The 27,923-nt window shown below is 34.3% G+C and overlaps 2 protein-coding genes across 9 annotated transcripts in view; one reads left to right on the top strand and one right to left on the bottom strand.

The window, feature by feature from the left end:
• Positions 1-266: 266 nt before the first annotated feature.
• Positions 267-25,770, top strand: LOC114250781 (E3 ubiquitin-protein ligase MARCHF8). The gene is made up of 6 exons (XM_028184788.2): positions 267-855; positions 2,738-2,859; positions 6,467-6,611; positions 17,283-17,403; positions 18,265-18,571; positions 18,956-25,770. Exons 1-6 carry the CDS (start codon positions 654-656, stop codon positions 19,091-19,093), a joined length of 1,035 nt encoding a protein of 344 aa, XP_028040589.1. The 5' UTR covers positions 267-653; the 3' UTR covers positions 19,094-25,770.
• Positions 25,771-25,825: 55 nt separating this feature from the next.
• Positions 25,826-27,923, bottom strand: part of Zasp66 (PDZ_signaling and DUF4749 domain-containing protein Zasp66) — a 30,583-nt gene continuing 28,485 nt past the window's right edge. For all 8 annotated transcript variants that reach the window (XM_089737133.1, XM_089737132.1, XM_028184811.2 and 5 more), the window contains 2 exons: positions 27,044-27,112; positions 25,826-26,444 (listed from right to left, as the gene is read on the bottom strand). In XM_089737133.1, the coding sequence (XP_089593259.1) occupies positions 26,358-26,444; positions 27,044-27,112 (156 nt within the window). In that variant the 3' untranslated portion in view covers positions 25,826-26,357. The remainder of the gene's footprint in view (positions 26,445-27,043; positions 27,113-27,923) is intronic.

Below are 27,923 nucleotides of genomic sequence, written 5' to 3' on the forward strand. Positions count from 1 at the left end.
GGCTCTCTCAAAAAATCTATTAATTTCTGAATAACTTTTACGATTTTACTATTTCAAGATAATATTTCATTTCATCTTATATAACACCTAAGGTGTCCTGTGATCTACCTTATTTCATTTAATTTCGTAGTTATTAATGATACGGCATCGGTCTTTTGCTCTATGGGTCTCGTTCATTTTACCTTCCATTAGGAACAATAGGATTCTCAAATATATTAAGTGTATAATCTATGAATAGGATCATAGCGACCGTCGCAAAGCTGTAGACGTTGTAGCATTGTATACATAGGTACTTAAGTTGTAGTGTTGGATTGTTTTTGGCCAATAGGTCTGTTACCAATGCCAGTAAAAAAAATAAGACTGTTTTATGTCAATAAAAAATTTCTACATTTGTGTTTTGTGTAGATGGTATAGATACATAACTACGTTTTGTGCTGGCAGTGTTATTTTTGGAATTAATTTTAGAATTGTAATTGTTTTCGCGTGTCGTGCGCTTAGTAAATAACAAATGAGAAAATGTTGCTCGTGAAGGATGGTTTCGTGAAATCTAGGCTGCTATGTTCATATTCAGCACGAATGCCACTTTAGTTTTCAAGTAAATAGAAAATGTATTTTAACTTATTGTAACTTTTGTGTGAATACTTTTTTCAATAATGCCCGTTCAACAAATAAGTGTGAAGAATTCATCGGAAATTGAAAGTTGGGAATGGGGCGGTGGTTGTGGTAGAGAAACTGTACGGACTGGGTCTGGGAGCAGTCAAACATCATGCAGCAACTCCAGCGGAGATATTTGTCGTATATGCCATTGTGAGAGTGAACCACAGAACCCATTGTTGGCCCCGTGTTATTGTTCAGGTAATACTATGTGACATACTGATTTTCATAAGTTCAGATATTAATAATGAAATATTTTGGAAATTTAAAATTAATAAATTAAATTCATTCAATATAAAATATTTGTAGTAAGCTGTAGTAAGAAATTGTGGTGTCCAGATACTTAGATTTGCGAGTTTCCAAAACTATCAGTAAATATTCTAAGTATAGTTATTTATTGTCAAGAACTTTGATAAAATTATATTGTTGAATTACATGATAAATTGGTAATTTAATATTTTGTCATTCCAAATAAGCTATTTGTTACTTACAAATCTATTGAAACTTCATTTTTGTACAATTTTTTTTCTTTGATGTGGTGTTCAGATACAAATTATATAAAATAAAATATAAAAAAAGATAACTATGGCAGTAATAATTAATATATTTCAATAAATAATAATTAAAAATAATTTAAATTTTACTTGTTTTAAAAAAAAAATGTAACAAAGTTATTAATGTTCAGATTTAAACTAATAATGTATGGTTGATAATTTATTCACAAATAAAACTATCATTAAAATATATCATAAATAACCAATGCAATGTTTTTAAACTCTCAAAAATATTTAGTTCCAAACCACATACACATTGACATCTTGGTTCCTTCTGATAAGCTTTATTGAACTACAGCTTTGCCTTGTTAAAGCAAAATTCCTATATGAACTATAAAAATTCCTGAAATATTTTGTAATTTAACAAATTAAATATTGTCTTAAAAATAATGAAGATTGTTGTTATTTTTGTTAGATCAAAAGTGAGTATCATCACTCTTATGCTTCAATAATTCTGTATTAGACATTGAAAGTTAAATTAATTGACATTATAAAATGATCCCATATCATGCCCCAGTGATATGGTAAGTAATGTAATGTAATGTACATATGATAATTAGCCTGCCAATTAGTAAATAAGCACTAGACACCAGCCATGAGTCATTGATGACACAATTGTTGCAGTTATTATTTTATCCTTTTATCAATACTGAAAGTTTAGTGGCCTGCAATTAATAATATTTTTGATTGCAGGTCAATGCAATGGCTGTTGTGATGGAATTTTTTCTGTTTGGTAACATTGCCATCTATTTGTTTACAAAATTCCTTTTTAAATTACTTAAATTAGTGATTTATCATCTTTTGGCTCATTATGTGGTCTCACATTATCCTAAAATGTATGATGTTATATTTCTGATGATGATAAAAAAATCATATAAGTAGATGGGGATCCAATGTTTTTATTTAAGGTTTTTGAAAATAATGGGGTTAAAATGTGTCACATAAATTGAGTAATTGAACACTTAAAGTGTGTTAAAATCTTATATAAACTGTGATGTTTTTAAATCTATTGTTTACTATTAATTGCTTAATGTTTGTCATTCCATCATAATCTCGGATGCCCCTAGATTGAAATTTAATTTTTGTTTTAAAATTTGTCTGTTGTACTGTTATTGATGATTTGAAATCAAAACTTATTAATCAATAGCCAGTGGTATCAAAAAATATTGGATTGGTGTCCATACTTGTCCATTTTCTACCGTAATCGATATAAATAGTCATAAAACCTTTTTAATCATATAAAGCAATAATTATGTATAGAACTCAGCCGAATACATTAATTACATTCAAAATGTAGGAGATACTTTTAGGTACATAAATATCCTGTAACAAAATTGAAGTCTGATAAATTGTGTAAGGCTGTGTTCAGGTATCTTGCTTATCTGTCAACTATTAAAAATCGCAAAAATATCAAAATAGCCTTAAAACAATGCAAGGGGAATTACTAGTAACAAATGAATGCTGGAACTTATGTACTAGTATAAAATACGTATTTGATACGTTTAACTTAATGTGCTATTTATTTACAGGAAGCCTTAAATACGTACACCAGAGTTGCTTGCAGCAGTGGTTGACGGCATCCGAGACAAGATCTTGTGAGCTATGCAAATTTAACTTCATCATGCACACTAAAATCAAACCGTTCAATGAGGTACGCAACTTATAACACATTCCTATTATATTTTATGATCTTTTGATAATTGCTTTTGGTCATTCACATTGCGAAAAATTTACTCAAATTTAGAGTATAGTAAAGTAGGGTATCGTCGCCGTCACAAAATCTGCTATGTGCAAAATTCTATTTTGAATTAACGAGTAAAACATTTTCACACAACTTTTAAGAACTATATCAAATGAAAGCTATAGATAAATATGAAAGCTATAGACACATAACAGTTTTTTTATACGGTAGATAGGGCTGTTAACTATACGAAAAGGTCAAATAGTAAAATTCTCAAAAAGTGCACATAGCAGATTTTGGTTTGACAACGACGGTATGCTGTATTGTATACCAAAATGAACACGAATGCAAAAAATTTAATAGAAAAGTATAATGGGCGGTTTTATTCCTAAGACCAATCTCTTCCATATAACCAACCATCAGGTGGACAAGAATAAATTCAGTAAAGAAATTAACCGCGGTACTATACTTATTTATGAAAAAACAATTACTACTTTACACATAAACATGAATAAACAATTTACATATAAATATCACTTTTTACAATACTTATTTAAGGTAAATCCATCGTTTTGTATCTATATATTAATGAGACATTTAACCCTAACACAAATTAAACAAATTGACAACTAATTCTTTAATTAATGCTCCTTAATCAATCGTGTAAAGCTACTTAATGTTTCAGCATTTCGTATAGGTACATATCAGGTGTGCATTCCATAAGCGAAGCCATTTCTAGATAATTATATATTAATTAATTATTTTGTCACTTACGAAGATCTCAAAACGGATCACAGTTCCGTTCGTATATAGTACTTATTTTTCAGTTCATCAGTTAAAATTTGTATATAATTAATGTACAGTATAATTGCAAAAACATATGAGGAAAAAATATCACTTGTTAATAAAATATCCGTCAAATTTTTTGCGCTATCTACTTAAGTAGACTTGTTTTCTATTAGCAAAATATATTTTAACGGAGGCATGAACCTGTCTCTTAGATAATTCATTGAGGTTCGACTTTCGGCATTGGATAACCTTAGCTTTTATAAACCTATGACAAAGTCTAGAAAAAGCGTAGGGTTAAATAGCCCAGATCTTGCTGCAGAATGAAATGGTTGGTGCAATAAAACAATGCATAGTGCGGTTTATTAGATAGATAGATGGTGATTAAATTTCGTTTACTGCCTGATTTCCACAAAATACCGGTTATCATACCGTCATCGTAATAAAAACGTCGTTAAAAATAATGAATTATTGTGGATATTTTCTAAAAATAAAATAAAAGAGGTTTAGGTTGCACTACCACTGATAAATAGTTAAGGATATTCTCAATTGTTCGACGAACGTGACGAAAATGTCGATTGTTATCCTTGGTCGAATAGTTGTGGTTCCATTTTGTTTTTCCGATCAAACATTATACGCATGATTTTCCCTATACATAATTAGAGTGAATTTTAACAATAATTCCACCTTTTTTTTTGATTGCCTTTGTAGGTAGACGAGCATGCGGCCCACCTGATGGTGTGTGGTACCGTCGCCCATGGACGTCAGCAATGCCAGGGGCAGAGCCAAACCGCTGCCTAAACACCCGCATCTTATATTCGTTCTTTTAATAATAATCGTAGTAGTAACTTAAAATAAAGTTTAATTGCTACAAATACAGTGGTACTTTAATGCCATAACTATGGGGTACATTAAAATGTTCAGATCGTTACAATTATTACAGATAAGTAGAATAGAAAAAAAAAATGAATTCATAATCCTAAGTGCACTAGGATGTAACACGATCTGTTGATGTGTGTGTTTTATAAGCACTAAAATAACCGTAAACTATGTATCTATCATGAGTCATTACAAATGATTTGATGCTGTGTACATACCGCGTTGATTGCACTGCGCGTCGAGGCCTGCCGTCTTGAACACAAAAAAAACATAACCTTCAGATACGTTAAAACCGAAAACGTTGGAAGAAGTGTTATGTAAAATACCGTGTTATTTTTTTGTATTTCACAATTGGTTATTTTCAAATACAATTTTTAATAATATTCAAGGTCACACATTGTAATTTACTAATTGCAATATACATAATAATTTTATTACATATGTTATGAATTTATTTCACTTTAGTGGATAGCTAGCTGGCTGCTTAATAAAATTAAATGAATTGGTAGTCGCCTATTTATTTATATCATAGCATTCGAAGCTTTAAGGTACCACTTATTTTTTTTATGTTCGTGTATGCATTGAATTCTGGATTGTTGCCATTTTGTCCAGATAGCTTTGAAGCTTACGAGAGAAGTTTGTGAGGTCATGAGAATAATAATAACCATACGTATTATTTACTATTACTGATATACCTAATTATCCTGCATGTTTACCTACAAGTATTCTATTTTCGAGCTACAATAGGCCAGTAAATGCCAGTTGGCAATCGCAGTACTCCAGTGTATAATACTCAGATAACGGTACTGTACATTCTCCAGTGAATCCCTTAATCGTTTTTTTTACGACACAATCACATCTGCCTACAGCTGTTTAGCCAAATTACAAATGAAAATTTCGTTAATTTTAGTATAGAATTGATCATTTAAAATTTAGAAATCAGTACAATTAAGGATAAATTATTTAATTAAACTATGTACGTAATAATATTAATATTTACTGTTAAACATAATTGGCATGTTTTACTGGTAGGTACATGTAATATAATATAGGTGATTTAATTTGGGAAATTAAATGCTCATTTGTAAACGAAAACCGCCATTACTATTTAAATTAGAGGAATACAAAACACTTTACCTAGGTATTGTATTTTAAACCTTAAGTTTTCTTATGTCTTACTTTTATAATGAGCTTTTTCGTGAACGGTCGAGAGTGTCGAATCGGGATTCGGATCAAAGTATTGCATGATTGTTTTTTTTTTTTTACCTAAGCTGATAACCTTCAGAGGCTATTATTTCAGCGTAACCTTAACTAGTAGGTGAGCTCACGGAGCTAAAACCGGAGTGATGCTAACACTGACCCTAACAAGAGCAGTGTTTCGCAGAATCTACCACCGGATCGGAAACGCGACCCACTGAGAAGATCCGGCGAGAAACTCAGTGGGCTGTGTCTATGGGTTAGTTCGATCGTCGAGCCCTTCGTTACAAGCGACGGGTTCGACGAGAACGGTGACAGGTGCTTGTGGTACCTAAAAGCACCGTTAATGGATCGGGAGGATCCGTAATGAAGTGTTTTGAGCGACGTCGACTGTTTTTTTTTTTTTTTTTTTTTTTACCGCATGCGGTATGCGGGATTTACTGGTGGTAGGACCTTTTGTGAATCCGCACAGGTAGGTACCACCGCCCCGCCTATTTCTGCCGTAAAGCAGTAATACGTTACGGTCTGAAGGGCGGGGCAGCCGTTATAACTATACTGAGACCTTAGAACTTATATCTCAAGGTGAGTGGCGGCATTTACGTTGTAGATGTCTATGGGCTCCATTATCCATTTAACACCAGGTGGGCTGTGAGCTCGTCCACACATCTAAGCAATAAAATAAAAAAAATGAATGTGTTATGTATGTGCATTGCAGTGGCGTTTGCTGGAGATGTCCGGTGTTGAGCGGAGACGTCTGTGCTGCGCGGTTCTTTTCCACTGTGTGGCGGCCCTCTGCGTCATGTGGTCTCTGTTCGTACTTATCGAACGGGCCGTCGAGGAAGTCAATCGCGGTCTTATCGGTGAGACTACATTCGTTTATTTACAAAACAACGTTATCTTTAAGCAACAACAGTACACATACATACATACACACATACACACATACACACATACACACATACATATGCCTAACAGAAATGTAACGTGTGTAGCAATGGTACAAACAATATTAAATTAGTAAATAATTAATTAAGGATTTGATTTCGTGTTTTGTTTTCAATCTTTTTTTTTACTTTAGAATTTAGTTTTCGAACTAAGCGCAAAAAATATAAATTGTTGAATTAAAAAGTTATGTTCGTTTTATATGTTATGTAAGAAGATACTCGTTATATTCTGTTGTACCTATACATATGAACTTTGAAAGTGTTTGTGGCTTAGTGGACAACGACGGTGGTATACGCCCGCGCATTGTCTCAATTTCAAGATCGGGCGTGTAGCGTAAGGTTTTCAGTTTTCTTGTGATGGTCAGTCGTTGATAAGGTGAAGCCGAATATCGATGTTAAGAGCATTAATTAATAAGTTGAGATTAATTTCAAGTTAGGTTTTAAAATGTTTGCTCTACGGTGAACGTATGTTAACAGACAAAACTTTAAAGCGACGCTATTATCTAACAGCTGGGTAAGTAATAACACGAGTGAAAACACATTTTCGTATGTTTTGTAACGTCAAGGTAAGTCACGATTTTTGTTTAAACCATATGCAAGAAACATTCCAAACAGTAATGTTTTTAAACAGGTATTTAAAAAAAAGTTATATCACGTCCGTAATTGGTACAATTGAAGAATAATTTTGAACGGAAGCACGTTCATGATAGTGTCTTTATTTTTAGGATTGTTTAACTCTTTGACTGCTATGTAGGTCACCGATGTCCTACGTGGCGCTCTGAAGTACTTATGTCGATTTCTGTTACTAAGGCGCTTGCATTGCCTAACTTTGCCTTCTTTTGTTTTTAATGTATGATTTCAGTATTTTCAGGCCTTTTAGAAAGAGATGGATTCTCAGTATTTTCGGATTCGTCTTTCCCAGAGTCTACTAGATATTCCTCAGTAATAAAAGCGATACAATTAATTCAGTGCACCACGTAGGGCACAAGTCCGGCCTCGCGTGGAGTACTGCTCTCATCTCTGGGCCGGGGCTCCCAAATACCAGCTTCTTCCATTTGACTCCATACAGAGGAGGGCCGTTCGGATTGTCGATAATCCCATTCTCACGGATCATTTGGAACCTCTGGGTCTGCGGAGGGACTTCGGTTCCCTCTGTATTTTGTACCGTATGTTCCATGGGGAGTGCTCTGAGGAATTGTTCGAGATGATACCAGCATCTCGTTTTTAACATCGCACCGCCCGCCTCCGGAGTAGAGTTCATCCATATTACCTGGAGCCACTGCGGTCATCCACAGTGCGTTTCCAGAGGTCTTTTTTGCCACGTACCATCCGGCTATGGAATGAGCTCCCCTCCACGGTGTTTCCCGAGCGCTATGACATGTCCTTCTTCAAACGAGGCTTGTGGAGAGTATTAAACGGTAGGCAGCGGCTTGGCTCTGCCCCTGGCATTACTGAAGTCCATGGGCGACGGTAACCACTCACCATCAGGTGGGCCGTATGCTCGTCTGCATACAAGGGCAATAAAAAAAAAAGGGCACCGGTGACCTTCATGGCAGTCAATAAGTTAAAAAAGATGTGTGGTGTCGTGGGACACCGGATAGGAACGAAGTTCCTTATTATAAAAATATTAATTTAAAGTTCTATTCGAGGTATAAAGAAAATAAAACTGGAGGTTTCGCAACAACCCACGGTTATTCGGTAACGTGCGAACTTATTGTGGTACACTTCACTCACGGTTGTTTGCATAAGAGTTAGTGTATTGCGCAAACGAACGCTCCGAGATCGTGGTCAATGAATGATAAAAAAAATTGTTATTTTTTGTACGTTATTACAAAGTTAAGTCGTACACCGTGTGTTTTATCACGGTTAGGGTACCCCTCCGCGTCGTCCCATAAGGAACTTCGTTCCAAAAAACTCGTAGTATTTTGTTGTTACGAATGATTTTACGCTACGTATTATGCGAGTTGTTGTATAAGTTATCGACTTGAAGATTACTGATAAGGATTACGTAAAAATAGCAATTTAGTAATGTAATATGCATTGCACGCTTGTGTGATTATTGAAATTCAGCTGACGCGTAGAATGTAGTGTCGTGTGACGCGAAGAATGTCCGTCGCCTAAACCACCAGAGTGATAACTATAGATAATTTGAAGATAAATACCTATTGTGTTGTGTTTCGGCTTCTAGAACGCCCGTCCTACTACAAAAGAAACCCGAAAGTTTTATTCAAAATCGATAACAGAATCGATGGTAATATTAGAGTTTTGGCGTGTCGAAATTGTGTTAAAAAAATGTCCTAAAACACGCATATTTATTATTGAAATTGGTCACATTAATGGTGCTTCAAAATCATTAACAGCTCGATTATATATTAAGACTAGCAACCCGCCTTCGCTTCGCTTCGGAAACTGTAATTTATTATTGATTTCTCCACTATTTAATGGATGTTATTATACATATAAACCTTCCTCTTCAATCACACTATCTATTAAAAAAACCGCATCAAAATCCGTTGCGTAGTTTTAAAGATTTAAGCATACATAGGGATATAGGGACAGAGAAAGCGACTTTGTTTTATACTATGTAGTGATAGTGAAGTAAAATACGCACCGGACAGTCCAAGGTATTCAAGTGTGAGTTACGTTATCGCCACAATAATTTAAATGTTCAATAATGCGAGGGAAACTATAATATGATGAATCTTGTGCATCACGGAGTTTTCCTTGTATGTGCTATTTCAGTTCATAAATATTTGTAAATGTGTGTTGTTGACTATGTATCTTTAAAAAAAAAAGTACACAGTCAAATAAACATTTCTCGGAACGCTTCGTTTAAAATTATTTAAAATATTCTGGAAACTTATTACGTCATAATTAAGGAACGTGTGCATTTGTTTACATATTTGATTTGCACGAACGTGATGTTATTTATCGCGATACAGATCGTCTTCGTGACGAAATCAATCACGTAATTTAAAAGGAAACGTTTTTTTTTTCTACACGTAATGTTTATCGAACGATCGATTAAAAAGAACACTATGCAATTCTTGTAATTGTAATCGCGCTACAGTTTTAAAATTTGTACCAGTTGAATACAGATAAGGATTTTATACCATAATTGTTTTATGTAATGGCCTTAAATAAAGTGCGCTTTGACCGTTTGAATCGCTTCTCTGGAGTTCGGTACAACGACAACAAACACTTGAAATCCTTACCTCAAAATTAGTTTACTATATATTATAATTTAGTATATATTTTACTACATAAATACACGGTGATAATGAATCTGTGAGAAGTATTTAAAATGTAATAATAAGGACATCGTAAAATTACATTTTCTATAGCTGAAACAGAAGAACAAAATAATTATATAAATGTTAGTAAATTGAATGTCGCGTTTACCGATATCGGTGATATAATCAATGTTGTTTTAGCTGTTCAAAACAACCTAATGAAGGTTGTTTTGAATCATTGGTACTAATTTTTTTTTTCTTATTTTTCCGTTATTTTTCGTTGCACTGTCACACATAAATCCAAGAATGGTGTTTAGTCCACAGTTTTTAACCTATTTAGATATAATTTTCATATCTATAAATAAATTCTATTATATCTATCATTTTCATTATTTTGAGCTACTGTAAACACATCAAGTTAGTGCTTACATTTTATAAAACACATGCACTCTAAACAAAATAATGACGTCATTGTTCACGTACGTTTTAATTTCATGAAAGGCTTACGCGTCATAATTATGCCGGAATTTTGAGCTTTGCGTCATAGTTTCGCTTACAATATCAAAAATAATTTAACGATACAAGGAATATCGCTTCTATTTGATATCATTAAACTATTATCCGATTAACATCACCCGACTCTCTAAAACCTATAAGTATGATTTTATGAGTCTACATAGTATAATACTACCGTGCCATTTGTTTAGACGATAAACTAATCGAGCTTCTCAGTTTGAAATTGTCGATAAAATCATTAGTGAACTTAAGTAATTGGACATTCGTTCTGAAGTCCCGTAGGACGTAGGCGGTATGTACGGTCTAGCTTACCTATTCTAACGTATCGACTTCATTTAAGAGTATAAACGGGCGTTTTAATGTCGTGGATGTCACAATAAAGTAAGTATTCAATAAATGTAAACAAGGTGTTGGCTCGAAATAAATTATAAATAAAATGTCGAGCTTAAAAAAAAAAACTAGATCAGGGCTGCATTTCCATGTTTATGTATTATATAAAAATATTTCATGCGTATTAAAATATTGATCCGAAATGGAACTTAAATTTGTTATGTAACTGCATTAATGGCAATGGACGTAATCAGGGACTTAAGGCGTTATAAATTTATTTAAATATAACTACATACATAAATATTTTTTTAATAATATTTTATTATTATTGTTGTAGCTGTGAAGAGCCCTCCTGTTTTAAATTGAAGCCTTTACATCATAACCCGTCTTGAGACATTAGACCACAGTTAACGATATCAATTTAATCTTTTATTTCTGCTATAAAAGACATGTATCCTAAAGCGTATGTGTAATATTGCTTAAAAATATTACTATATTCCATTTTTAATACGCTTTTATTAGCTTCAGACGTATGTATGTTTGTAACGAAATCTTTGAACATGATTTTGACCCCCTTCAAAACGTCAGATTAACTCGAAATTTGGTATACTTATTAAGTACCGATGACAATTCAATATTAAAAAAAAAATTGAAACAAAATATTGAAAAAATTGAAATTCAACTAAGAAATGAAAAATAAATAATAGTTTAAAAAACTAACAAAATACGCTCTTATAGAAAATCCAACTAAAGAACAGAAATACATTTTAATAAATTTGTATTAAAAATAGTGTAAGAAAAAACGATTTTATTGTAAAAAAAGCGTGGGGTGCATGGTATCAGTAGTTATAAATATTTTATGAACAGGTATGAGTAGAAGGTTTATTTCGATAATATCCTGAAAAGCACCCGACGCTTTTTTTACAACAAAATCATTTTTTCTTACACTTTTTAATTCAAATTTATTAAAACTTATTTTCTATTTTTTAGTTGGATTTTCAATAAAAGCGTATTTTGTTAGTTTTTTAAACTATTATTTTTTACGGCAGGGTTTATATTATAAACGGGAAAGTGACGGGATTTCTTTAGGGGGGGCAATTTAATCAATTCGTTTAATCTTGAATGCGCTCCTTACTCTATATAAACAATAACCTTGTATTAAAGCGGTTAGTGTACCTTTATTAAAATACAAAACAAGTTTTTATTTATTTAAAGAAGTGTCACTAAGTGGTTTTTGTTTGCCCATCTATGTATATTGCTTTTGAATTACGATGTGCAAGAAAGACGTGAGAAGTAAACAAAGCTTATATTAATAATTTGTAGGGACCACAAGTGCTCCTATACTATCTGTTATTATGTATATGTTAGCGATAATTATATTGCAGTGATGCTACGTTAGTCTCGGGAATGTCGAGCTGTCGATAGCATGTTAGGTTGTAATATAATTTATATATTTTATTTATTTATTGCTTAGATGGTTGGACGAGCTCACAGCTCACCTGGTGTTAAGTTAGCGGAGCCCATAGACATCTACAACGTAAATGCGCCACCCACCTTGAGATATAAGTTCTAAGATCTCAGTATAGTTACAACGGCTGCCCCACCCTTCAAACCGAAACGCATTACTGCTTCACTGCAGAAATAGGCGGGGTGGTGGTACTTACCCGCGCGGATTCACAAGAGGTCCTACCACCAGTGAAATTATATATATTCTTTATATACTTTAATTTTAATATACTTTAATCACTAATATATATATAATATAAATCTGGGAATAAATACTGTTACAAAGGAAAAAATAAATTTTCTATTGCAAATAACATTTATTACTTTTACAGTGTGTTAGTTTAATACATAAATATAAAACAATTTAAAGTATAAAAAGCTTATTCGAAGTGGTCTCCATGGGCTGCAATACAGTTCTTTAAACGTTGAGGCCAGTTATCAATAGAAGCACGCAGTCTTTCCATTTGAAAATTTTTCACTACCAATCGTACGGATTGTTTTAGGGACTCCAAATTATCATGGCGTTTAGAGCAAGCCGTACTCTCTACAACTGACTATAAATCATAATCCAGCGGATTAAGATCGGGACTAGACGACGGCCAGTTTTCAGCTCTGATGAAGTCCGAAACGTTCGTTTCCAACCAAGACTGCGTAGACCGAGCTTTATGACCTGGCGCCGAGTCTTGCTGGAAGGACCATTCTTGATACCTTTTTCACAAAAGTATGGCTCAGTCACTCCTTCATAGCTAATACCCCACCAAACCATCACTGAAGTCGGATAGTGCCCACGTTGCACTCTGTCGACTAATTGGGAAGCTTCCTTAGAGCTTTGAGCATAAATACGGTCATTTTTTTTGTTAAAGTGTTGCTCAATTGTAAAAAATTTCTCATCCGTAAACAAAATTTTTCTATGACCTCTTTGACCTTTGCGTACCGCTTCAGTAGTTGTTTCGATTTTACCACCCTATTGTCTTTTAAATTATCAGCTAAGAAATGACCAGTACGTCTCTTATATACTGCAAGTCCTAAGTCATCTTTTAAAATACGCGACATGGTTATAGGTACTATCTTCATCTCCCGGGATAAAATCTTTTGCTTTCGGACAGGATTTCTTCGAATTCTTTCCCTTACTGCTTTGACCACCTTTTTCGTACGAACACTACGTGGACGGCCAGATCTTTTTTCTGTCACAAACAGAGGAGGTCTCATTGCACCCGTGATTCCACCTATTAATAGCCCGGTACACAAACATTTTACTAATATACCAAGCGTATGGAGAGTTTTAAAAATTGCATTTGGCTCCATACCTACTTTGTGTAATGCAATTACAGCGATTCGGTTCTCTTTATCACCCCACTCCATTTTAATATCGCAAAATATTGTACAATGTATTGGCGCCAAAATGAGAAAGCTCAATGAGCAATCATATAAAAATGACAGATCCCAAATTCAAATGTAATATTTTGTTTATTTTTAATTGTAATAGTATTTATGGCCAGACTAAGTATATCTTTACAATACTTTAATCACTTAACTGAACACGTGTCTTATTAATCCTTGCCCGATATACTCAACAAATTTAATAAAAAATGTGAGTAGCATAGGCATTTTTTTATTATAAAATATCACAATCATAATATTAAAGCACATAAATTTGTGCCCGTCTAATCGCTTTACGAAAGCCACACGTAATCCCTTCCTCGGTTATTCCCCGATTAAACGAACTAAAACATTATCTTTTATCGAACGATATTGGAAAGATAATTTGATGCTCGGCAAAACCCTATCAATCATAATAATATGTTTCCATTACAGAAAATGTAAATACGTTATAAAATAAATCTGTTCTCCAAAAATCATGCTATAGTTCCTTTTTATGACATCAATACGCTAGCCCATGGACTATTTCGTTACGACCTTCCTTGAGTTTGAGATATGGGAGACATGAGTTAAGGCGAATTTAAATTACGAAATTAGTGGCATGAAATGAATTTCGTGACATTAGTTTTACCAACAGTTTCCCGTGCAATTTAATACTTTCGTAATGCATGCATTAATTTCATGCATGCAAATTAGTTTCTGCTAATTCAGAGACTAACTTCATTGCACCTAAATGCCTTCTTACTCTCTACCTTTACTCTAACTTTTTTCTTTTTCTTGATAGCCTTTTTTTAAGTTTATAGTTATACTAGCGACCCGCCCTCGCTTCGCTTCGGAAACATTAAAACACACATGAAACCAAAAAAAAAAAAAAAAATTAAAAAAAGTAGCCTATGTTCATCAGGGACAATGTCGGCTTCTAATGGAAAAAGAATTTTTCAAATCGGTCCAGTAGTTTCAGAGCCTATTCGAAACAAACAAACAAACAAACAAACAAATATTTCCTCTTTATAATATTAGTATAGATAAGCATTTCTTTAGCTATATTGAATATAGCAAATTATAGCTTTGATGCTGAAGGCGCCATGGTTACTGCGATACTGTGGATTTCACGACACTAATTTTTTAACGAAATTACTTTCGCATATTTCGTGAAACTGAGCTCAACATGCATGACACTAATTTCGTAATGTAAATCCTGCATTGGAGAATAGAAATGTTAAATTAACGCAGTTATCACTGAAAATTAGAAGTACGTTGACATCACAGCTCTTCCAAACGTTTTATTTTGCATATTCTTCAACACCAATAAAATAATAGCATTTTCTTCGGTTTTCACGAGACGTAGACATAATTAACTCGTTTATAGATTGTAGGTTTTGTTATATAGATAGTTGTGTATTCAAAAGTATTCAAAAGCGTCGGAAATGAAATTTAAAAAAAACGCGAGATTAAACCGTAAAAACAGTTTGTTGTCAACAATAAAACAATATTACTTTTCGTCATTCTATTTACACTAGATGATGATTTATACTAGATGAGTTTTTTTTTGATAACGCCATCTTGTGTGTCTTTAAAGCGGTTAGTTGCCCTCAATCAAGAAAAATAGTATTATTATTCGCCAATAAATGTCGGAATGAGTTGATTATTGAAAACACGAATAAAACAACATTTTCTTAAAATAAATCGTAGCTAGATCGATTTATCGCCCCCGAAATTCCCTGTTTACTAAATTTTATGAAAATCGTTGGAGCCGTTTCGGAGATTCAGATTATATATATATATATATTAATATACAAGAATTGCTTGTTTAAAGGTATAAGATATTTTTTTCACTTATGTAATTTCCGTAGAACTATGTTTGAACCTTTGGTTCGTTTTATCATCTCACAGCGCCTTAACCTTGAAGCTGGAGACCGTAATCGCTTCACGAAAACAATAGGCAGAACAATGGAACCTATTCGTATAAATACACATAGCGCACATTCCTCAAGTTTTTTTTTTATTGCTTAGATGGGTGGACGAGCTCACAGCCCACCTGGTGTTAAGTAGTTACTGGAGCCCATAGACATCTACAACGTAAATGCGCCACCCACCTTGACATATAACATCTAAGGTCTCAGTATAGTTACAACGGCTGACCCACCCTTCAAGCCGAAATGCATTACTGCTTCACGGCAGAAATAGGCGGGGTGGTGGTACCTATCCGTGCGGACTCATTAGAGGTCCTACCACCAGTGAATTAGTTTAATATATAAATAAATAAATTGGCTACCTTAAAAATGATTTAAATCGTTTTAATTCACCTTACACGACATTACGGCACATGTTATTTCGTAGAATATATAATTATCAGTTAACGCGTGTCGAATTATGATTGTAGGTAATTAACTATTGATAAATTCAACGCTACATTTTAAAATATTTTCGAGTCCTAGGAAACAGAAAATTGTAAATTAAAGGCGTGGAACTACACGCAGAAGTCTCCGGTTATTAGTGTGGTTTTCCTTCTGAAGAACCATTTTCTGAAATTCCTTATATGCATCGGAGTATTATGACCTAAACGCAATTCTCAATAATTATGATGTAACGTATAAAACTATCTACTGATCACATATAGATATTTAAAAAAATACAAAATGTGTGCAATTCACACGTGGTAGAAGTGAAACCTTCCAAAATTAAAATACAATTATCCTAAACGTCTTAAGTATATGTAAAATTTTGTCATTAGTAAATAATTGTAAGGTAGCGCCCTCTGTGAATTGATATTTTAATTTTACGTATAATCCTAAATTAAAATTCACTACAAGAGCTTTCATACACACGTTAGTATTAAAAAATCTCACAGATGGCGGTGTATTAAATAGTATGTATATTTCTGTCTCATTCTTTGCTGGCTTCATCCTACACATTTTTGTATTTGTGTCTCTTACCTGTCATTTTTTCCGTTGCATCCGGTTTGAAATCACAACGATTCTAAAGAAGTTTTCACTTCAAAAAGAAATAGATATTGTACCTATGTTTTTTCCATGGTTATGTACATATGTATTACGAGTATATGTAATCTTTATTTTCATTGTAATTCATACCTATTTATTGCCTTCGGCCAGCATACGGCATATAATGAGATCAATGCTAGGGGTATAGTCAAGCCGCTGCCTAAATATTTTCTTTTTTTCCCTACCTATGCTGATAGCCTTGAGAGGCTATATCAGCTTCGCCCTATCGTGTAGATGAGCTCACGGGGCTCAAGCTGCCCTAGCAAGAGCAGTGCTTCGCAGAATCTACCACCGGATCGGAAACGCGACCCACTGAGAAGATCCGGCGAGAAACTCAGTAAAATATCTTCGTTTTAGTTTAACAGCGAATCATTTTAAAATCTCGTGGTCGCTTTTGTTAAAAAATTTAAAACGGTTCAAAGAACTATTTGGAGAATACGGTTTCAATGTCGCAATGTCGAACGAACAATTCAATTAGCTTCAGTTTCCGTGTGAATATGTTTATCACGGTTTTCATGCTTAAAACGTATACTTTAATAATGTATATTACCTATGTCCTTGATTCGACCATAAACGTTACGGAGAATAGAATAGACAATTGCCTTTTTTGTGTTTTACAGCGTGGCCGTTCTGGACTAAACTGGTCGTGGTGGCGGTCGGGTTTACGGGGGGGGCGGTCTTTATGTACATACAGTGCCGGCAGTATTTGCACCTATGTAATCGTTGGAGAGCTCACAATAGGTAAACATTTCTTTATTTTTAGTCATTATTATGTCATATTTTTATTTTTTGTATTATTAGATGGGTGGACAAGCTCACAGCCCACCTGGTCTTAAGTGGTTACTGGAGCCCATAGACATCTACAACGTAAATGCGCCACCCACCTTGAGATATTAGTTCTAAGGTCTCAGTATAGTTACAACGGCTGCCCCACCCTTCAAACCGAAACGCATTACTGCTTCCCGTGCGGACTCACAAAAGGTCCTACCACTAGTCAATTGTCATTGTGTAGAAGATTTTTCTTTTTATTTCCTAGGTGTTTCAATTTAGCTCACTGCACGTGCCTGGTGTTAATTGGATACCGGCACCAACTTTGAAACATAAGATTGAAGTGATCATTTTCTTGTATAACAGTTATCCGAACCGGAATGCGCTACTGCTTCGCGGCAGAAATGGGCCGAATGATGGTTCTTAGCAACCATTTAATTTAAATATTTTTGAATTGAATGGTAATAAAAGTCTGTCAACATTGAAAACAATACGATAGTATTAGGGTATTTGTTTTACAGAAAGAAAAATAAATGCCTTTTTCCTTCTTTTGTTTTAAGAGATAACGTAAGCGGTAATGACCCTCATACTTACGGTATCATTGAAATATGAATGTACCAAAGTGATAAGTATTTATAACATAATAAATGCAAAGTTTTCCCGTTGTCCAACACTATGCTAGTACATGTGTTTAAAATAATATAGATTTGTCATTTCAATTTCGAAATTCGTTTTGTTTACAGGATGTATGACTGATTTTTGAGTTAATGTTCATGAGTTGATAAAATGGCTTCTCAGTAAGCAGTATTACAACTGTTTTTCATTATTTTCCAGGATACTATTAATACAAAATGCACCAGAGAAGATGGCGGTATGTGGTGGGTCGCCTCCGGTGGTGGCGATGCGGGGGCCGCGGGGCGTGCGGGGTCAGGTGGTCGCCAACATTGAGCCCTCGCCGCCCCCTGCCGCCTTCCACGAGGAGGACGAGAGCGGAGGCTTCGAGACCTACCGCCCCCCGCCGCCCCGCCGCCTTGCGCCCCCCGACGAGCGCATCCCGCCGCGCCGAGCCTCCGACCCGCGCCTCGCCGCGCCCCCAGCCGCGCCACCCGCCCTGCCATCCGTCGCACCACTCGCCATACACGTGAGCTAAACGTTCATATCGTTAATACTACTTCTGAATATCTTCGGACAGCCTCATAAGTAAGCCATTCGGAACCATCACATTTATGCTCGGTGTTTGTCGATTTTATTTGAATTTACTATTTAGATGTCATTCTCGACCAATACAATTGTTTAATAGAGAGAAAGTTACCTAATTCTTATTATATAAATGTTTATATAAGATAATTCGCGCATGTTTTTTTTTCTTAAGTGGTTACTGGAGCCCATAGTCATCTACAACGTAAATGCGCCACCCACCTTGAGATGCAGGTTCTAATGTCTCAAGTATAGTTACAAGTATGTTACGTCAGGAATGTGATTTTGTTATGGGTTACACAAGAGTAAGTGAGAGGTTGTGTGGCAGGGCGTGTACCATATCGCGGTGGATCCGCTGGAGGCCGACATCAGGTCGCTGCTGGCGCTGGAGGCGCAGCGCCAGACTGCCCGCTCGCTGCCAAACCTGCGCGCCTCTCGCGAGAGTCTCCTGCCGCCTGCCTCCTGAGGGCCCGCCCTGCTGCTCTACCCTGACGACACCGTCTACTAGCGCGACCGGGCGCGGCCCTGACGTCACGTGACGGTGCGGGCCCTCGGGAATACTTTGCTAGACAAAGACTTGACGCCCGGCGGGCATCTCAGTGAGTCCAATGGAAGTGTTTCGGTGCATAGACTGTCCGGCGGACCGGATGCGCCGCGAATTGTCCGATCATTTGTAAATATCAAGTAGTGTTTACGTACCGTGGTGTAAATATATTATAAACGTTAATGTCCGACGATGTATTTTAATTCCGACGCTGCAGATTTTAAACGTAAACGCACTCACTTATTGAGCTGATGAAACGATTAGGATATTGATATCGATGTGCCATTATTAAAATTAATACACCAATCTATGAATTCATATTAATAATGTAATTAGGTAGAAATGCGATATTGTAATTTAAAGTGTCTAAAAGTAAACATAATAAAAATAACAATAAAAAATCAACACCAACTTCGTTACAATTTTTTTTAAATAATTTAATTGAGATGTATTGTACTGTTAATACACAAAACTCTTGACTCGAAAACTAGTATACAAATGAAATTCGATTATTCTAATTTCATGTTTATCGTTTCTCGTTACAATATACATGTGTGTATATAATTTTATTTAACAATCAGTACATAGCTCAGGCACTCTGTCATCTGATACACTCGATACGGCAACCATTATGACATTCATTGCTTCAGAATCTCGAAAGATTTCGTGACAATCATTTCTATTAGGATAAAAATAAAAATAAAAACTTGGAAACATCAAACGACTTCGCAATTAAAAAGATTTTTTTTAATAGTATTTATTCCTTTTAACTAGAAAGTATATAATTATGGTCCTAATGTTATAACTTGTACAATTGTATGTATGATCTATGGCGTCAAAACAGAGTTTGTCTAATGGCGCGTTCGGACTGGAGTTAAAAATGTTAAAATGTGTTCGACGCGTCGCACCATTCGGGAAGCTTCGGGTCTTGTCGGCTCTTTCCGACTCCGCACACCCGACGGCAATGGCAATAACAAACATTGTTATTAAAATTTAAAACGACCATAAAGGTTTGTTGTCGTCCGTGACCACGAAAACTGCGGAGCATTCAAAGCGTCAGCAATAATATCGCACCTTTAGAATTAAAGTGGCTTAACTAAAATTTTCAAGAAAATGAGTTTTTGTACTTCAAACTCATGAACATGTATTTTATGAGTTTATTAAATTTTAGTCCAGAAAAGGACAAACGTTCTCTTTCCGTCTCTTTTAAATTAAGCTTTTATAAAAGGACTAGCCGTATTCGCCTGCTTCGCTGGGCATTTAAAAAGAACATTATTATTTATTGTCATTATTATTAGGGAGTCCAACACTCCTATAAATATTAGCCTATCCATTAAGTACATGTATTTTCTGCATGGATACCAAGTTTCAAGTCAATCGGATGTATGGTTCAGTAGTTATAACGGAACATCCGTAAAAACCACTGTCGATTTATATATTGTATAGATTTCGAAAAAAAGGCAATTTTTCAATAACATTTTGAGGTTTACCAAAAAATAAGAATTTTGGAATAAGCCACTTCAATTCTAAAGGTGCGTTATCGTGACATTTATACATATATGCGAGATTAAATCGTAAAAGTAGTTTTGATCGCTCGTAGTGAGACTCGCGAAAACGAAACTATAAGACACACTTTTGTTAATACATGAAGCGCAGTGGTTTATATGATCAGCTCTCTGGATATATATATTTTTTTCTTTTTGTCCTCTTCATACGTCGTTCTCATATAATAATATTTCAATAAATTTTATCAATGTGTTTAGTTGTTCATGTGACGGTTTTTATTGTTACAAGTTTTCAGCGGGCAATAATGATACAGGAAAGAAGTAAATGAGTTCATGTTAAATTTTCGATAAAAAGATTGCGATACCAAATCAATTAATTCTAAGAGTCATGAAGATTTTCACGTAGAATTTTTAAGAAATTGATAAATTTGTGAATCTCTTTTAAAACGATTCATATAAATACTTTAAAACGTATGCGAAAATTTCCATGTTTGAATCAATTTACATTACAAACTTCTTTTTTTGCCATTTAAATAAAAATCATTATAATTTCCAAATACATCTGAATTTTCATAGCTATTCTGATTGGTGACCATTGGCGGCCTTAATTTCATGACTTACCATAGAGTAGCTAATAAATAATGCCACAGAATATTAAACAAAGCACAGAACTGTTAGTCAATGATAGTTTACGTATTACACATTATTACGTACTGTATAGAACATGAAATTAAAAAAGTAAAAAGAAAGAGGAAATATATTAAAGGATATTATAATGTATGTGTTAGAAAGAGACTAACTTTATATTTTAGTTTGACGTTCTCTCTGTCCCACCAAAACCGCACTTACATTCGTAGTGCAAGGTAATACAAAATTAATCAAGTTAAATGTCCATAAAACATTGTTTTTGCGAAAGACGCTTAGACTAACGTTTAACCGTAATGTAAAATGACATACTAGAGCAGTGTTTCCCAACCTTTTATGTTCCATGCCCCACTGTAACATTTCTAAAATATTTATGCCATACATAATTTGTAAAATGAAAACATTGATTTCGTGCACTTAAGAAACATAAATGGTAGGTTTTAGGAAGAAATCACTATGAAATTGTTATCACTACACAATAAGTAATATTTCTAAACATATAATATAAAAACCGAAATTCAAATTCAAATTTATTTTAATATAGATTTTCTATATTAATTTAGTGCGATTACCCCCCTTAATTATCAACTTGCCCCCTTGTGGGGCGTGGGCTCCGCGTTGGGAAACACCGTACTAGAGGATCTGATTTGCGCGGGATCCAATATTATAGGATTTATTTAAGTATTTCAACACCAATCATGACCACTGAGACATTTCAAGAATTGTCATTTTTGTGTTGTCTCTTTAATAATTACAAGCTGAAAGAAAACCATGACCGAATGAAATGACCATTTTTTTTATATAATATTGTTCTTTTTATTGCTTTTAACTTAAACGAAATCAACAAGCTTCGTTTCTTTTTTTACTTTTATTTTCACTCTTATAATATTTTCGGTGCTGTGTAAGTTTGTTGATTTCTTTCATTCATTATTGAACGTCGATTTATAATAAGTGTCACTTATGATCTCTTCGAAAATTGTAATATTTTACTATGCACGCCAAAGAATTAACCACTTGAGATATCAATTTATCGATGGCATTTAGTATCTATTTATTTGGATGAAAAAGAAAATTATTTTTAACTTATAATCAGACAAATTATGAACTCTACTTCACAAAGACCGCTACGGCTAGCTTGGATCCGGATACATTCACTTCAAGATGCCCTCTTTAATATAATTTCGAACTATTTCGATATACTATGAATTATTTTTTCATTGCTTAGATGGGTGGCCGACCTCGCAACTCACCTGATGTTAAGTGGTTACTGAACCCATAGACATCTACAACGTAAATCCCATCTTGAGATATAAGTTCTAAGGTCTCAGTATAGTTACAACGGCTGCGCCACCCTTCAAACCGAAACGCATTACTGCTTCACGGCAGAAATAGGCAGGGTGGTGGTACCTACCCGTGGGGACTCACAAGAGGTCCTACCACCTGTAATAAATGAAGTACCCTTACGTAATAATTTGCGTCCCGGTCAAGTAGATCTCTAAAGAAGACAAATTTAAATTTTGAACGATTGAGGAATTTAAAAACGAACTGAATTCATTTTATGAATACAAACTTTTTTTTTTAATAATGAAATCGCTTTTTTTTGTTCTTCACTCTTTCTACACACTTACACCTTTATTCATCCTACAACTTACATTAAGTATTTTGTTTGAAATAAATTTATATTATGTAAATTATTTTACTGTGTAATTTCGGATTGAATGACGTAAAATGAAAAGAATAGATAATGAATAAAGTTTATTTATGTAATTATTTTTACATATCACAATAGTTTTATTGAATTTTAAATAACGCTGCTTGTAAATAACGCCTTTGATGTTAACATGCCTCAGTGAGTATCATGAGTGATGTTCTTTTTTTTAAAAAGAATATGAAATTTTAATGTGGTGCCTTGAAAGTGTAAAATGCGCGTTTTAATTTGAGATTGCAAATCTATAGCGTATGGTTACGTTAATAATGAGCGTAGTTCAAGTCAACGACTAATTTATCATTTTGAATAAATATTAACATTAGACAATAAAAGGAATTACGCGATTTTAATTTCGACCCATGCACTGCAATACTTTTTAAATATAAAGTATTTTATTTGGTTGTAATTGCTACTCCACTCTAAGATGTGAGTTGTGAATCACTCAACTCTATGACCTACTATTGCTCTTATACCGGTCAATACTATGATATTTTTATACCACTGTGAATTCCAAAGGAGACTTCAATCAAACGCTGTTGGAAAGTGTCGAGCGAGTGCAATGACCGAAACGACCTGCGGAATTCCAGCCTTCGCGAACATGATGTAGCTTAGTCCCAGAAAGCTTTACATAGGATAAACTATACCGTCCTAAGGTGTCACCGTATTATTGGCATTGTGAGACCTTGCAGCTATATAATATATACGGAATATCGGTGAACACAATCGTTAGGACGAGTACGTGACGCGAAAGTAAATTATATAAATTATCACGCTCGTATTACGTAGGTGTTCTATGGTAGATCTCTCCAGAATGGTCATACTGCAAATATGCAGTTTTGTTCTCATAGGTAGTCATAACACAACAGCAGTCGCGTTCTAAGTTTCACAGCTGGAATTTAACGATATATAACAAGTTTTTGTAACGTATGATCAAAGAATGCGCGTAAGATACAGTACGTCAGTTAAAAGTTAAGTCAATTCCATCTCAAATCAGTCATCAATTATGACAAAAGCCTGTTCTGTCCAAGCACACCGCGCATAGGGCTTATCCACACAAAAATATCGCAAACAAATGCTTTAAGGTTGGAAATTGGCGACGTTTCTAAACGACAACGGCGAAATTCTGATCCCCTGGTATTAAAACACCGCACACCCCCAAGCATCACTGAGGCTTTGGGGTCAGTGACACCTGTTTTTTAATGTACATGTAACTATTCGATACTTTTTCCCGTTTAGGTTTACCATTCACTTAAAACCCTAAACACATTAGTACTGTAATAGAAACTGTATACCGAACTTAACCCTAACGCAGAAGACTTTGTTACACCCTGTATAATTACGTAATTGCTCTTCTTGACTAATTTACCGCTTACATACTTTCAAGGACACGACATTCAATTATACATTTGTTTCAACACTGATGCTGCACAATTGAGGTTTTATTGTATCTCCAGTAATATGTATTTTGTGTCTGCTGTACTTAAATTAAAGCACTAATCTGTGCACCGCAAATGTTTTGAACGTATACTTTTGTTTTGTTTCTGTTGCGCGTGTTACTATAGTTTCTAAAAGATAAGGTGTTATTGATGTAAAGACGTGTATAAATTAAAAAAAAAAAAAACAGGACTTAACTGTAAGATGTTTGACATAATATTATTATTATCTCCGTTTTGTTCGTTGAAGTATGTTGTATGCTAATGAGTAGATATTGAGGTGTTATGTGTGATTAAATTAAATACTTCCATTTTGTTGTACTATTTCATAGCGAGCACATACCTGATCGAGTAGAAATGAAGGTTGAAAGTTTTTTTTTTAAATAAATACTAAGTCAAAGGAATCGTGCAAGTGGCGCCTTTACTATCGATCGTCACAATCAACCGAGACGTCTTTACGTTTTTGTTATTGAAAAATTATAAATATATTTTTTACAGGACAAATAGAATATTTTTACTGGTAATTTTAACGTAATTTGTTTAATCCATTTAACTGATTGGACGATGAATATCTCTATAAACCTCTCTATAAAATTGGTTAACCTAATGCGTGCAAAATCTTTGCATCTTCTTGCAATAGAATTTTTCTTCAATATCGGTATACGCGCGGACAGTGCTGTTGTCATAATTTCCGGTTATATCTAGGATAGCCAGTTAAAAAAATATCACTTGTATTCTCATTGAAAAACATTTTTGACATATCTGATTTGTCAATTCAGTAAAAGAAAAACGTTTATTTTTCAAACTTTGAATTGTTAATATTTGATCACGTGAAATTTATACTTGTTTCAATACATAGTGATCGGGCATGTTTGTATTTTGAACATCGTAATGAATGGATTTACTGAATACGTTTGCCTTGAAGATTAATTGGTTGAAAAAAATAATGTTATTCTTATTGATTATTATTACAAGTGTTCGCATTCCCGCCCTCGGCGAGTTATGTACCAAATTGATTTAATTCCTGGACATTTCTACTCTATTAGAAATCGTGTATTCGATGACTATATAAATATCCTTTTCAGTTTCAGCGCATGAGATCTCATTAACCATTCCATTGTATGTCGTGATACGTTTTAGGATCTCTCATATTCTTTTTGAGTTTGCTCAAAATTTCTTTTTTTTTTTCTTGTAAACTTGTGTACTTATTGTTAATGAAATTTGTAAGACTGTATTTTATTTCGTTTTGTAGCAATGTTAGTTATTACTTCAGGTTAATAATAATAATACAGTTATTTTGAAATTAAACTTATATTTTATTTTTTAATTTCCCGTATACGACAGAAATAAATAACACAGTAACTAAATAAAAATAATTTATTTAAGAATGATCGTTATATATTTTCGTGAGATACGACCGGAGCTCTGGTCGCCGTGACTAGACTGTACACTCAACATTTCTTAAATTATACATAAATAATGGTAATTTTCCTGTACAAAACAGAAAACTCAACACTTAGTTTTAAACGTCATACTTCTACTTAATGTAAATAATAAATTATATCACTAATACTCGAGTATTAGAAACGATTAAAACCACCGAAAATAATAAATATTTCACACTGCCAAGACAATTAAAATAGCTTTATCTAAAATTAAAAATGTTAGTCTTATTTTTTTTTTAATTAAAATTCCAGTAACCGTCCTATCCCCGGTTATTTAAATTTTAAGATGATGGCAAGACCGTTTTTTTTGTCAACTAGCAACACATGAGTTCCATGAGTTGTGTGACAAGGCTACTAAAACTGCACTATGGTGGTTAATGGTATTATTGCCGCATAATTAGGAACATCGAGCAGTCGTTAGTGCGCTGAAGGAGGTCACGCGTCGCATCTTTAGAATTCGGTGTCCCCAAGTACATTGAACATGAGACGTTTGAATGAATTCGACTGTTGAATGTGTTCTTCGTGTAGCGAATTTACCTAAAACATAAAACATCATAATTTAAGAATTAAATTATATAATAATTACAATTATATTTATTTAGAGTATTAAGCGGTAGGCAGCGGCTTGGCTCTGTTCCTGGCATTGCTGAAGTCCATGGGCGACGGTAACCACTCACCATCAGGTGGGCCGTATGCTCATCTGCCTACAGGGGCAATAAAAAAAACAAAATTAGTGCGAATTATTGTAGCGTGGTAAATGTATGAAACAAGATTTTGATGGTAAGTCACGTATTTATTAATGTTTCATAGAGGTAAAATAACAATTTAAGAAAAGAAGGTAAATGACACAGATGCACGAAAACAATAATTGAGATCATTAGTAAAACTGGTGATTAAATTGTCTTGTTTTAATTTCATATTATTGATATTTTTGAGTTTGTTAAAATTATGATACTTCTACAGGTTTGTTCAAATATGTCAATTCACTATGAGTTAGAATTTTAAAACAATCTTTCCAAAGGAAGCTTACATATCAAGAAATGCTTAGGTTAGAAACGACAGAATTAAATTTGGAATATTGAGATCGTGGATGTCTGAAATTGAAGTAGAGATAAAAAAAAAAGAATTTCTCTTACGAAGGTCGTTTGTTTTCCTTTCGGTTTCGCGTCGGACTGCTTCGTCGGTTTCGGTGTAGGCGCTGGCCTCTGAAATAAACAGTAATTAAAAATCATATACGTACCTCTGAAATTTTATAGGTGTACTAGAGAAGAGCTTATTACAACTCCTCGTGAACTGGAAGGTAAGTTCAAGGGCTCAACCTTAGAGAATTTGCTAACACTAGCCCTAACAAGAGAAATGCTTCGCTGAATCTACTACAGCATCGAAAAGCGACCCACTGATGACTGAACCGGCCAGAGTCGAACCCACGAACTCGTGTGTTAGTATTGTTATCCGGCAGGCTTGACCTTAAAGTCGTGACGTCATACGATCACAATTTGGGTACTTTTTGTTACTAGATAACCACCTCCACGGATCGTTCTGAAAAGTTTCTGAGTTATATCAGAAGGTCGAATGGATTAATAAATTTATTTGTATTGTTAGTTTTTCGAAATCAAAAATCATTTTTAATCTGTTTCTTTTTTGTTGGCGGATCTTTCTCTATGTAACGGAATCTTTTAATATAATTTTGCACAAACATCACAACGACAAAAAATGATTTATTTACTCTTTAGTTACTGACCAATTATATTGTTTTAAGTTTAAAAATGTTACTGTTGGTAGGACCTCTTATGAGTCCGCACGGATAGGTACCACCACCCTGCCTATTTCTGCCGTTGAAGGGTGCGGCAGCCGTCGTAACTATACTGAGACCTTAGAACTTATATCTCAAGGTGGGTAGCGCGTTTACGTTGTGGATGTCTATGGGCTCTCGTAACCGCTTAACACCAGGTGGGCTGTGAGCTCGTCCACTCATCTAAGCCTGGAACCTGGAACGCCCTTGAGATTAGAGTAGAT

This window comes from Bombyx mandarina, chromosome 22, assembly GCF_030267445.1.
Source record: "Bombyx mandarina strain Sakado chromosome 22, ASM3026744v2".
In the NCBI taxonomy this organism is placed as follows: domain Eukaryota; kingdom Metazoa; phylum Arthropoda; class Insecta; order Lepidoptera; family Bombycidae; genus Bombyx; species Bombyx mandarina.

Bases quoted from the DNA above. Each gene is read 5' to 3' on its own strand.
- LOC114250781 (XM_028184788.2), top strand. From the start codon at position 654: ATGCCCGTTCAACAAATAAGTGTGAAGAATTCATCGGAAATTGAAAGT. The intron at 2,860-6,466 runs GTACGCAACTTA...TGTGCATTGCAG, and splicing joins AAATCAAACCGTTCAATGAG to TGGCGTTTGCTGGAGATGTC. The intron at 17,404-18,264 runs GTAAACATTTCT...ATTATTTTCCAG, and splicing joins CGTTGGAGAGCTCACAATAG to GATACTATTAATACAAAATG.